The sequence below is a fragment of the Megalobrama amblycephala genome, linkage group LG8 (genome assembly GCF_018812025.1).
Source record: "Megalobrama amblycephala isolate DHTTF-2021 linkage group LG8, ASM1881202v1, whole genome shotgun sequence".
NCBI lineage: Eukaryota > Metazoa > Chordata > Actinopteri > Cypriniformes > Xenocyprididae > Megalobrama > Megalobrama amblycephala.
The window spans coordinates 29,257,052-29,270,894 of NC_063051.1; the positions used below are offsets into that span (position 1 = coordinate 29,257,052).

The 13,843-nt window shown below is 37.8% G+C and overlaps 1 protein-coding gene across 4 annotated transcripts in view; it reads left to right on the top strand.

The window, feature by feature from the left end:
• The window catches only part of kalrnb (kalirin RhoGEF kinase b), a 111,744-nt gene extending 99,786 nt beyond the window's left edge, over positions 1-11,958 (top strand). For 3 of the 4 annotated variants that reach the window (XM_048200441.1, XM_048200442.1, XM_048200443.1), the window contains 6 exons: positions 979-1,029; positions 1,149-1,226; positions 3,126-3,311; positions 3,399-3,570; positions 3,733-3,899; positions 10,597-11,958. In XM_048200441.1, coding sequence (XP_048056398.1) covers positions 979-1,029; positions 1,149-1,226; positions 3,126-3,311; positions 3,399-3,570; positions 3,733-3,899; positions 10,597-10,815 — 873 coding nt within the window. In that variant the 3' untranslated portion in view covers positions 10,816-11,958. Of the gene's footprint in view, positions 1-978; positions 1,030-1,148; positions 1,228-3,125; positions 3,312-3,398; positions 3,571-3,732; positions 3,900-10,596 lie in introns of those variants that run through there. The other variant, XR_007186212.1, reaches the window with a different exon arrangement.
• Positions 11,959-13,843: the final 1,885 nt, after the last annotated feature.

Sequence of the window (13,843 nt, forward strand, 5' to 3'; positions counted from 1 at the left end):
ATAGAGACATTTGACCCAGCAACAATCCAGAATACCCTAGCCATGACATAGCAACATACTAAAAACCCCCAGAAAACCTTATGCCAGCATCACTCTTTATGATTTTCAAGCCTCATTTACATTGTTGGAAAATCAGAGAGTCTGTACCCACATACACATGTCTCAGCTGGTGGGTGTTAACAGATGGTTATTGTTTACCGAGGGATTTTCTCAGGTTCTTCTCCACTTAAGTGACTAATAAAATAAGAAGCAGGCTCAGAAAAGTGTGTTTATTGAATGTAAATCGTTTTCTCACTAAAGCTGCGCATAAACATATACTCTCTACGGCAAGCCCTGAAGGAACAATTACGCATTCATAAGTCACTCTGAATTGTGTCCTAATTCAGTCTATTACAGTTTGCGCAGTGGTCTTGTTTTTCTTTTTTTTGACGGGTAATTGGGAAAAAATGTCAGTTTAGTCACCCCTCTTCCATTTTTAAGAGTGTCACAGATGGCAAAAGAGATTTTAGCAAAAACAGACACTCCATCCAAAACAGAGTTTTTATGTCAGCTTGTAAGATTCTGTGTTTATTATAGCAATGCCCAAGCAAACCTAGTTATGATTACAATGGTACATTTTGCAAATGGTATTACTGCTCATACTATTATTATTATTTTTTTTACCATATGGCAGTGTTGTTTTAGTATCATTAATTAATATACTATTATAGTGTTTATTTACAATTTGTTTATTAATACTAATATTAAAATGTTGTTTTTAGTTTTTTAATTTCTTTATTTCAGTTTTAGTAATTTCAGTGCTTCAACTTAAACTAAATGTAAATTATGTTAACTGAAATAATGTTTTTTTATAATTTATTAAAGTTTATTTGATTTAAATAAACATTTTAGTTTTAGTTAGCAATAACAACATTGCTGTATGGTCAAATTATTATCGTATTTTAATTGTCTTGTTTTTGTTTCATTTGTTATTTGAAGGACTTTTTGAAGTACAGCACTAAAGCAGGTCTGGACTGTAAAGAGTTAGAGGTAGGTGACCTAGGCAGTTCTGTATGAACCTAAATTAAAATTCTACGCGCCTCATACGCTTCTGTTTGAAGTGTCCAGTCATGTATTGACATTTCTGTCCTGTCATTTCTGTCCTGAAGAAAGCAGTTGAGCTGATGTCCCTGGTGCCCAAACAGTGTAACGACATGATGAATCTTGGACGACTGCAGGGCTACGAGGTAAACTCACCTCTCACCGAGCACAGAAACACTTCATGAAACTGAAGTTAATAAACTGCAAATTGCTATTTATTGTAACTGTAATTATTATAATTACAAATGTAATTGCTAAGGTGAATTGCATTTGGATGACTGCCAGAAGCAATAAATGCTTCAAATTGACTGTGACAGATATAATTTCTCAAAGCAGCATGATGCATCTAATGGTATAATAATAGAGTACTATTATAATGTGAACATCAGGTGTATATTGGAAACATGGTGACAGCTTGAATATCTAGATAAACTACAAAGCATACGTCTCCTCAGAATATTCACTAACAACGGACCAATCAGCTGTGAGCTTTAAGGCTAGACTTCAGTAACATACAGTAGTAGTAACAATAACATACTTTATTTTCAACAGAAATCCATTAGTAAAATGTGACTTTCATTGACTATTTTAGAATAAATTATTTTACACATTATGTAAACATTGCTGCAAAAGTGTATATAATATGTGGTCACAGTGATTTTGCCAAGTAAGTTCTTGGATCAACATATTTTGTTAATCTTGGAGCAACATTCCTGTCTGAAAATTTTGTCCTAACCTAATCACTACCCCTAAACCTAACCCAACCCATAACTCATCCCTAAAATCAGAGGGAAATGATGAATGATAAACACTGATGCAGAAGCACCTAACCCCAGAGTATAGAGCCCCATCTCGACTTGGTTCCCAAGATACACCTGGTCAAAGTTCCAGAGAACCCATGCCACTGGTCACCCAATATCGGATCCGTCGGTCCATTGTGGTCAAATTTGAATTTTCAACATGCCCAGGGTAAAGGCACCTTAGGCATCAGCTGTTGACCCTCCTGGACCTCAGAGATCCAGAGAGCTTAAAATCTCAAAGTCGAGACTTCCAGCAATCCATCGCAGTCAAATCTGAAATCGCACACCGACCATAGTGAGCCCTGGTCAGCTTAGTCAAGCTGGATGCCTGCGGACCCTAACTCACCACAATGACCACCCCGGACTTCGGGGCCAGTCTTGTTCGAAAGGTCTCGTTGAGACCTTTCATATCGAGCCAGTTTTCAGAATTTTTCGAGCAATATGGCTGGTTAAAGAACGTCTTATCATGGCGTCCAAATCCTGGCATGGACGTCCCATTTCTCACCTTGGACGTCCCACTCTAAGCCATGCACATCTACGTCAGATGTCCACGCTGCAGGGCGTTATGTCCCAATTGGACGCCTGCACAGGTGTTATATATAGGCCTGATTCCTAACCCTGGTTGTAAGCCTAAACTTGACATAAACTATAAACTTGTCCCTCAAATCTGATTGGTTGATTGGAATGTTGTTCCAGGAACACGTACTTTGTGAAATCACATTCACCATATAGATTTTTAGAAACAAAAAATGATAAAAATATAGCGTCCATCAACTAAACTGAACTGTTTTGAACATAATAGACTAACAAACTAATGAAGTTCCAAATAGTTGGTACAGAAAACTGCAGTTATTTTATGTCAAGGTAATTTTCTGAAAAATTGCACATATTGCATTCAAAAAGAGTAAACTGCTACCTAATGATGACATAAAGATCACAAAGACATGTAAAGACTAAATACGTTCTACAACTGCTCCAAAAAAAGCAGGTCTAGAAAATCACAGAAACAGAAATGCTTGGAATATTGCTATTGCTTACACTGTAAAAAATAAAAACAGAAAATATAATTTTCTGCCAGGACATTATCCAGTAATTTTATGGAAATTTATGTTAACCCTAAAACACAATGCAATGTATAATTCAAAATACAGGTAAAAACAAATTCCTTCATATCTGTTCAGTACATTGTGCCCTATTTTTACAGACTTTTTTACAGTGTAGGATTGCTTATGCTTCTTTGCACAGGGGAAGTTGACAGCTCAGGGAAAGTTATTGCAGCAGGACACGTTCTTTGTGACAGAGCAGGACTCTGGCGTTCTGTCCCGCAGTAAAGAGCGCAGAGTGTTCCTCTTCGAACAGATCGTCATCTTCAGCGAGCTGCTCCGCAAAGGGTCGTCAACACCGGGGTACCAGTTTAAAAAGAGCATCAAGGTACATTCAGCACAAGTTGATCCAAGTTGAGTAAATAAACAAGTCTTTTATTATGTTATGCTACTTTTTTTATGTTGACCTTTGCAGGTAAGCTACTTGAGCATGGAGGAACATGTGGAAAGCGACCCCTGTAAATTTGTGCTGTTATGTCGTGGCTCGTCTGAAAGACTGACGCTACAGGCCGCTAACATTGACATCAAGAAAGAGTGGGTGCAAAGCATCCAAAAACTACTGGACATGCAGATCAACTTCCTCACTGGTGAGTGCAGCATAAAAGGGTTCAGGGGGGTGGAATTTGGTGTCTTGGTAGTTGGTAGACCTTGGTAATTCTCAGTGCTGTTTATTTCATTTTTCACACATTTTCATTTCATTTTTATTCCTGGGATCATTCATAACCTGCTGCCTATGTGTTTCTGATCAGCTCTCCAGAACCCACAGGAATACCACAAGAAAGAGAGTGTAGGTTCTTTGACCAGGCAGCTGTCCAATAGCAGCCGTTCCTCATCCTCTCACCCCTCCACCCCCCTCAAACCCAACACCGCCCCCAATGGAAGCCCCGCCCACAAGCCCAATAAGCATGCAGAGGAGGTGAGCATGATTGAAAATTACACAAATCTCACACGTAAACTAACTAGAAGTTAGCAGTTTTAAAGCAAATAATTGAATTAATATGGCAATTAATTATTCAAATTGATCACATATCAATGTTTGCTGAAGAAAGGGACCCAAATGAAGATATTTTAAGACATTTTTGTGGCAGATGAAAGCATTGAATAAACAAAAAGTGGCTTTAGATAGGCTTATTGTTATTATTACAACTTTATACTGAATACAACTTTAAGTAAAATATAAAATATTTTTAAATCTACCAAATTTGGCATTATTACTGATTTATTATTAAATTATTTTTTTTTAACCGTTTAAACACTGGTCAGAAATCATGAGATTAATCACAAATTCTTAGAAGAAAAAAAGGCCTCAACCTAATAAATATATAATAAATAAATATGTTCCAGATAGTATTTTTCACATATTTATAATAATTTTATTTTTCACAGTATAAATAGGTTTTTATGCCTGAAAAATATGTACACTACTGTTCAAAAGGTTGGGGGTCATTAAGATTTTTTAATGGTTTTGAAAGAAGCCTCCTAATTCATTTCTGTAATCAAAGCAGAATCTTCAGTGTCACATGATCCTTCAGAAATCATTCTGATGTGCTGATTTGCTGCTCAAGAAACATTTCTTCTTATTATCAACGTTAAAACAGTTGTGCTGCTTCATATTTTTGTGAAAACCATATTTTTTTTCAGGATTCTTTGATGAATAGGAAGTTCAAATGAACAGTGTTTATTTGCAATTATTACACTGACCTCAGGCTTTTGAATGGTAGTGTAGCTGCCTTTATATTTTAGTAAGGGGATCATCATATGTAGTGGTCTTTAGCATCAAACAGTTTAAAACCCCTGCCACAGGCCCTTTCTCACCACTCTCACATCTACCAAACGATCTGAACTCTGACGTCCACACCAAAAGCTCTAATGTGAAAGCACCCTAAACAACCTGTGTGACAGGAGACCAATTATCTTAATTCTGTGCTTAAATAGGATTGTGTATTATCTAACTAAATCAATTAGTTACCCAGACCATTTTAATTAGCGTCTCATCTAGGCCAGATAGATGTAATTAAACATAATTAGTTGACAGTACACTAGTCTCTGCAGTCTGCGGATGCGTCTCCTCACTGAACCGAATGTGTCCGCGCTGCAGTGCTGTGATGTTCCAGTCTAATTGTCTTTGAGGGGAGGAGAGGTGCCAGCTAGTTATTCTTAGTGGGGAGAATGGCCTAGTTTTCCAGCTCTGCCCGTGTTCCGTACCTGTTTCTCCTCTCTGCAGGGTCTCTTTCTTCCGTTCTGATTTCTCGCTTTCAGTCTTTCTTGTTCTCTTTCTTCTCTCTGCAGTCTCTCTCTCTCTCTGGTGAGCTTGTAGCTTGGCCTTGGCACACCCTGCGTTCTGTGTCCCTAATAAATCACACTGTCACTGAATACCAGACTGGAGGAGCCGCTTGCTACTTTTTATTTTTAAATGTCTCAAAGCTAAGCTTTTCACCCAGCTATTTATTTCTCGTGCCAGTGGCAGGTCAAGGTTGGCACAGACGGAGACAGTGAGGAACAGACTTTTGTTCTGATTTGTCCTGAAGCCCTCGGCTGTATGAAGAAGGACATCTGTTAAATCCAACATATTTATTTTGCAAACACTACAAGTTTGGAATAACTACGATTTTTAGGGGTTCAGGTGCATAGCGCTGAAACCCTATTGTAATTATTAAAGGTCCCGTTTTTCGTGGTTTTTTGAAGCTTTGATTGTGTTTGTAGTGTGCAATATAACATGTGTTCATGTTTCGCGTGTAAAAAAACACAGTATTTTTCACATAATTTACTTATCTGTATACCGCTGTTTCCACTGTCATAAAAATGGGCTGATGACTTCCTTGTTCTATGAAGTCCCTCCTTCAGAAATACGTAAGGAGTTCTAATTGTGCCAGCGGTTCCTGTGTTGTGATTCGACAGCAGCTTAGCGAACCTTGCCCGGAAAGGTCACGCCTCTTACCATAACGTGGAGATGCACGCGCTCAGTGTTATTGTAAACATGTCTTTAATTTTACCCTATCAATTTGAGCCGGAATCAGACCCGGTGATTGGACTGCGGGATGAAAATAACAGCGTTTCGACGACATGGCGACAAACACACTCTACAAACGCAACTCTTGTGTATTCCTGTGGGCGGAGGTTAGTCAAAAACTGTTTTAGTGACGTCATTAAAGAAGGAAGTAGAGGGATGTAGTCCAAACTGGCCGTTCGATGTAGGCGACTTCTGTTAAATAAAATATCTCGCTTGGCATTGAACTTTGAGCTTTAAAATTTTACAGATTTTATTTATACTCTAACAACAACATTACACACTAACTAAAGTTTGAAACATGGGATCACGAAGAACGGGACCTTTAAAATTTCCAAGGATCATCATTCTCGCCTAAAAGTGATCAGACAGACCAAACCCTAATTCGTAGAGACTTGAAACTTTGAGGGCTGGGAGTACTCACAGCGTCTACAACGTCACCAAGGCTCGCCCCGATCGGCCTGACGGGGGCGCTACAGCGGTGAAAAGTTTGAAATCGTTAGGCGTGGGCTCAAGTGTCTTATAGCGTTGGAATGCATGCCTCAGATTTGCTCGTCGTTCTGGCAAACTTTTTATTAGGTATTTTGGATTTTTTTGAAAAACCTAGTCCTAGGTTTTTGGCCCTATCAGAACCAAACCAGTGCAAGATTCTCTGGAGTCTGATTGTCAATAATTATCAAAAAAAAAAGTTTCGATTCACGGTCCCTAAGGGCCACAAAAACATTCGGAGTGGGCAGAGACATTTTTACTAAAATGGCTGTAACTCGTGAACGGGATGAGATATTTTCACCAAAGTCAGCACACCTATGTAAGAGCTCATTTTGTGGTCACGTGAAAAAAAGAACATGGTGACTGGCCACTTGGTGGCGCTATAACAGGAAAAAAACATGAAAATGGCTATCACTATTTCACCATTCTAATTTAGATTGACTTTGCATGCATTGTCTTCGTCCAAGGTGCAATGACGGCCTATGAGGACATTAGCACATCTCAAAAAACTTGTCCGCCATTGGCCAATTAAGTTTGAGCAGCTATCAGACAAGGTTAACGGAGGCCGATCGGAATGAAACTCCCTGGACCTGTTTGACTCACACCCCTAGAGGCCTGTGAGAAATTCGAAAGAAATCGGCCACTGGGGGGCACCTTCACGTTTTTCACGTGCATAAAGGATTGTGCATCGTGCGATTTTTCACACACGCCCACGACATTCATACCACATGGTAGAACTCCTCATTCTGAGCAACTTTGCCTCTAGGACCGCCGCTGTCCATCAAACCGTTTGTTACATATTGGAGATTATGTAATTACACTATGTGGTTTTTCAACCTTAAAATAATGTCTCGAAACGATCTAATATGCAAGTCTTTATTCTATTATACAAATTACACCCTTTGCAAACAATGCTACATATGAACTATGCGAGCAAAAAAACTAGGCTAACATACTACTGTTCTTTTTGTCATTGTACTTTTCAATTCTGGAGTAACAATTAAAAAAACTATGTAATGATGTTTGTAGAACATTAGTGTAACACGGGCTACTTTACCTGGTCGGAGGACATGGTTTCCAAACGAGGTTTCTGCATTCGCCGGTTCCGTCAGCTTAGTCAACAAACTGGGGAAGCTTATACAATGACAGTATTTACGACACTGGTAACAGACAATTGCGCTTATCAACCACATGGAGGAACCGTGAGCAAATGTTCCATAGTGTTGCTTTAAAACATTATACCTTTTTACCCATGTACTTAAATGCGCTTGAACCCCGATATTTGCTGCTCGCAGCTATATTTTTTATGTTCTTGAAAGATACAGTGGTGCTCAGAATTATTGGCACCCTTGGTAAATATGATCAAAGATGACTGTAAAAATAAATCTGCATTGTTTATCCTTTTGATCTTTAATTCTTAAAATTAGCAAAAGTCTAATGTTTCATTGAAGAAAAAGAATTGTAAGTCGGGGGAAAGTCACATTATGAAATAAATGTTTATCTACAAAACACGTTGGCCACAATTATTGGCACCCTTTTATTCAATACTTTTTGCAGCCTCCTTTTGCCAAGAAAACAGCTCTCAATCTTCTTCTGTAATGCCTGATGAGTTTGGAGAACACCTGACAAGAGATCAGAGACCATTACTTCATGCAGAATCTCTCCAGAACCTTCAGATTCCAGCTCCATATTGCTGCTTCTTCTCTTCAGTTCACTCCACTCATTTTCTTTAGGGTTCAGGTCAGGGGACTGGGATGGCCATGGCAGAAGCTTCATTTTGTGCTCAGTGACACATTTTTGTGTTGGTTTTGATGTTTGTTTTGGATAATTGTCCTAATGGAAGACCAACCATTGTTGGATTTCTAGCAGAAGCGGTCAGGTTTTGAATTTTTATCTGTTGGTATTTGATAGAATCCATGATACCATGTATCTGAACAAGATGTCCAGTGCCCGGTTGCATAAAGCATCTTAAGTTTTTCCCTTAAGTATGACACTTAAGGCGTGATTTCCCCTTAACTAAGGGAATGATTTAAGGGTGTTGCATATAATCTCTTAAACTGTTCACTTAGGTAAGGGAAACTGTTAAGTGTTTAACGACAGCATCCCAGGATTTGCCGTTGAAAAATTCTACTGTTGCCATGGACACGTTATTTGTTAATACCGATCGCGACATGTTTTCACAGAAAACAACTTACGATGGATAAAGAAAGCAATAAATAAAACCAAATATGAAAGAGAAAGACCAGACGAGAAACTCAAATTGATAGTTTACTCAAAATTGAGAATTCTGCCGTCATTCACTCACCCTCATGTCGTTCCAAACCCATAACACGTTCATTCATCTTTGGATAACAAATAAATATATTTTTAATATTCTTTCATCATTTATTTCCATTTATTGAAAGACATCCATATGATTACGGCTGTGTCGGGAGCTCAAACGAGCGTGCAAGAACCAATCAGGTTTGTTTTTGCGTGTGATGCACGCACGTTTGCGCTTCCGTTGACTATATAAGATATGTGCTACATATGTGATTTCATTAACGTTTATGTGAATAAACTGCTAAAGTACAATTTGTTTATCATATAAAGCGGTCGATCGTGTCTCGTTAGAAGACTTGGATTGAACCTGCTCACTCCGTGTAACACTTAAGGTGAAGTTTTACGAACCTTACGTTATACTTAGGGAAATGACGGTTAAGGGGCTTTATGCAACACTTACGGTTTTTTAAGGGATTACTTAAGTGAAAAATATATACTTAAGGGAAATTCTTAGGGTTTATGACGTTTCACCTAAAGAAACCCTTAAGTAACACTTAACGGTTATTTTCTGCAACACCCTTAAGTTTAAGGGAAACATAAGGGCGAACTTAAGGGAAAATTACACTTAAGGTGCTTTATGCAACCGGGCACAGGACCTCCAGCAGAAAAATAGGCCCACAACATTAAAGATCCAGCAGTATATTTAACCGTGGGCATGGAGTACTTTTTGTCCATGTGTGCACCAAACCCATCTGGTGAGTTTGCTGCCAAAAAGCTCTTTTTTTAGTTTCATCTGACCATAGAAGCTCGTCCCGTTTGAAGTTCCAGTCTTGACTGACAACTGAATATGCTGGAGATTGTTTCTGGATCAGAGCAGAGGATTTTTCTTGAAACTCTCCTGAACAACTTGTGGGGATGTAGGTGCTGTTTGATAATTTTTTTTAGGCTTTCTGAGACTCAAGACTCAACTAATCTCTGCAATTCTCCAACTGTGATCCTTGGAGAGTCTTTGGCCACTCAAACTTTCCTCCTCACTTCACATTAGGACGATTTAGACACACGCCCTCTTCCAGGCAGATTTGTAACATCTTTAGTTGATTGGAACTTCTTAATTATTGCCCTGATGGTGGAAATGGGGGATTTCAATGCTTTAGCTATTTTCTTACAGACACTTTCTATTTTGTGAAGCTCAACAATCTTTTGCTGCACATCAGAACTATATTCTTTGGTTTTACTCATTGTGATGAATGATTAAGGGAATTTGGCCTTTGTGTTTCCTCATGTTTGTACTCCTGTGGAACAGGAAGTCATGGCTGGACAATTTCATGTTCATGATCACCCTGGTGTGCTAAAAAAAATGTAAATATGAATGGGAATATACTTCAGAGATATTTTACTCATAAATATTCTAGGGGTGCCAATAATTGTGTCCAACGTGTTTTGAAGAAAAACATTTATTTCATAATGTGATTCCCCCCCTACTTTCAATTTTTTTCCTTCAATGAAAGTTTAGATTTTTGCTAATTTTATTAATTAAAGATCAAAAGGATAAACAATGCAGATTTATTTTTATAGTCATCTTTGATCATATTTACCAAGGGTGCCAATAATTCTGATCACCACTATATCTCTAATGTTCACCAAAGCTGCATTTATTTGATTAAAATGACAGTAAAAACAGAAATATCACAATTTAAAATAACTTTTTAAATATATGTTTAACAGAAATAAATTTAGATTTTTTTGAATACATTTTAATAGTGTATTCAGTATACACTGGTACTGTATTCATGATGAAAATGTTTAGACTCTTTTGTCTAATGTGTTCATTTGTGTGTGTGGTTTTGTCCTCCAGGAGCTGGACGAGGGGGAGTGTAACGGCCTCTCTTCGGTGCTAGTGACGCAGGATTACAATGCCGTGAAGGAGGACGAGATCTGCGTGGTGGTCGGTGAGAAGGTGCAGATCCTGGCGTCCAATCAGCAGAACATGTGCCTGGTTTACCGACCTGCAAACAGCCAATCACCTGCTGCAGAGGGCTGGGTACCGGGTCACGTGCTATCCTCGACTCGGTAAAGCCACGCCCCCTCAACGCCTCAGAATAAAACCACTACTCGCATTCACCCTTCAGTTTCACCAGCCTACTCTGGGAAAGCATGCCGAGACATGCCACTCAACCTCCTGTTAAGCTACTGTTGGTTGGTCAGAACAGGAAGTCCCACCCCTTCCCCTTCTGCCGTACAGTTGAGGACTAAAGATGCACGCTGCGAAAAATGGTGCAACATCACCTCCCATAGTCGATATGGGGACAAAAAAAAACAATAGAAAAAAAGGAAGTTCAAGAAAATATATTATATTGCTAATAATTAAAAAAAAGATTGTGTTGTATAGAGAGGAAACTGAGATGAAATTGTTAGTGAATTTCGTGTGGATGTGTATGGATCTTAACGTCGTCCTTTTCCATCAACATGCTCCATTACGCGCAACAGACTGTTTTAAAATGGGGCTCTCCCTTTTTTCCCTGTCTGTTTATGCCAAGTCATTTGCACACTGTGTATATTTTCTTTTACTGAGATTTTATTTTTGGAAGGGTTTTTTTCCCCAAGTGTCTTATTTTTACAGCTATTAGGCGTGGCACATTTATTATTTTCTTTCAGTTCTGTCAACCAGTTCAGTGTTCTGTACAAAGTATTCTGCACTTTTCCAACAAATAGTATCGCAATGACGGCAAGTTGTGCAATATCACAATCGTCACAATGCTCATAACTGTACTTGTAACTAAAGATTTAAATGTATTATTCTGTATCATTTTAAATTTGTACATAATATTTTTGACATTGCCATAATAGATACACAGCAGAGGAGAACGGTCCCTCTATTCCTGTCGGGCTCAAAAAAAAAAAAAAAAAAACTAAACTAAACTAAACCTAAACCCTGGTAGTCGGCACTGCCTCCAAATCCCAACCCTCTGATTTTTACATTCGACATCATCAGATTTAGTATGTAATAAGTTATCATCTGAATCATATCAGACCAGGTGTTTACTCAAATTAGTCAATTAAAAATGGATGTTGTTGATTTCTGAAGAGTAGTTTCTGCTGTCAGCGTTCAGATCTCAGATATGTGTAAATAAAAATAAAAAAATAATTCTAGCAGGTATTTCACTTGTTTAACTCTGGAATGTTGTTCATAATAAAGCTGACAATTTTTCATCTTGGATATGATGTGATCTGTATCATTTGTACATGGGTGCATCTGTCATCTAATCAGTTATTACAGAACTATTGTGTTTTAAATGTAAATATAAAAAGAAAATATTTAAAAATGATATTCATGCAGTTAACATCAAGCGTATACAAATCTCAGTTACAGTAATTACTGTATGTATTTACAGTGAGTTCTCCCAATGGAAAGCATATACTGCAGTGACCTGTAGGCCTATTTACATGCACTATGAATACACATGAACAGTAAGAAAGTGTGACTGACCGAACTGTGTTTCTGATGAGTCAGTCTGAAAGCAGAACGATATGAAATTTGAAAATAACACTTAAACATTAGCCTACTGCTGTCATCCACAGTGAAACAACCATGGTGAGGCACAGGGAGTAGGCTATTTGAATTATATATTTAAATACTGAGTAATAATACATGTAATTAACGTAGGGTTTGATTTAACGTTAGTTGCAGGCAATTATGCATACTATATAGTTATTACTAGAACATCCCTGCTGAAAATCCAGCTAAAACCACCTAAGCTGGTCAGGCTGGTTTTAGCTGGTCACCCAGCCTGGTCATAGCTGGTTTTAGAGGGGTTTTGGTTAGCTGGGAGGCTGGGAGACTGGAGACCAGCTGAACGTCAGCCAGTGTTGCCAGATTGGAAATGTCCAATTATCGTACCAGAAGCTCAAAATTATCGTATTTGGAATAAAATTATCTTACATTACTTTTTAGTATAGGTAAATGAACTAAATTAATAACTAATGATTTTTATAATGGAAAGAATTAATACTGAACTAACTTAAGCTGGACAATCTGCTGTACAACCAAAATTATGTTCCCTCTATCTCTGTAAAGCTATACTGGGAGACCAGCTAAAACCAGCTATTTCCATCTTAAACCAGCTAAGACCAGACAGCCAGCTTAGGCTGGTTTTAGCTGGATTTTTCAGCAGGGGTAATGTGTAAAAAGCTAGGACACCCTAAAATAAAGTGCTTTAGAAACGTGTTTGAAATAATATACTGACGAGATGAAAATTGACATCAGCAACACAATAAACGCTATTGTAGCCTATTTGACGAATGGGGTTTGTCAGGGTCGAACTCTACTCTTGTTATCTCAGTAACCACGCTGTTATATTAGACACTTTCGCTCACATATTAATTTAATCTTGTATAAGTGCGAATGATGCATTTCATCCGTAAATGAAAACGTTCCCGTTTATGTGATGCTGCATCCAAACCACTAGGTGTCAGTTTAAGTTCAGCTACTTTGCACTGTGATGTTACATCCAAACCACAGTCGCTTTAATGGTAATAATGTCAATCTCCGTCCAAACCATACAATTTATAGAACAACGGACCCAGTATTCTTTATGTAACTCTCAATATACATAATTAAAAAGATTGGGGATTATATTCCTTTGAAGTAAAAAGAAACAGTAAGATTTAATAATTCATGCATCAGAGGGTTAAATACAAGACAAAACTATGAAATATTTACTGTTACCTCAACAAAAAAAAAAAAAAAAAACAGATGTGTGTGAGGTACATAGTTAATTCTTTATATTAAAATCCATTATTCTTCCAAGGTCTGGTTTGAAAGGGTCTCTTTTTGATTGGAGATTGGTGAATGTTACAAGTGTTGGTAACACTTTATTTTACAGTGTCCCTGTTACACATCTTACTACTATAGTAGGTACAGTAAATGCATATCCACAAACAACTAACCTGAACCTTATATAAGTAGGCCTACATGCTGTGGCAGTAATTATTTGTATAATTATTACACTGTAACAAAGACACCCTAAAATAAAATGTAACCCAAAGTTTTTATTATTATTATTTTTATTGTTTCCCCATTTAGTGAATACATTCATTATTCA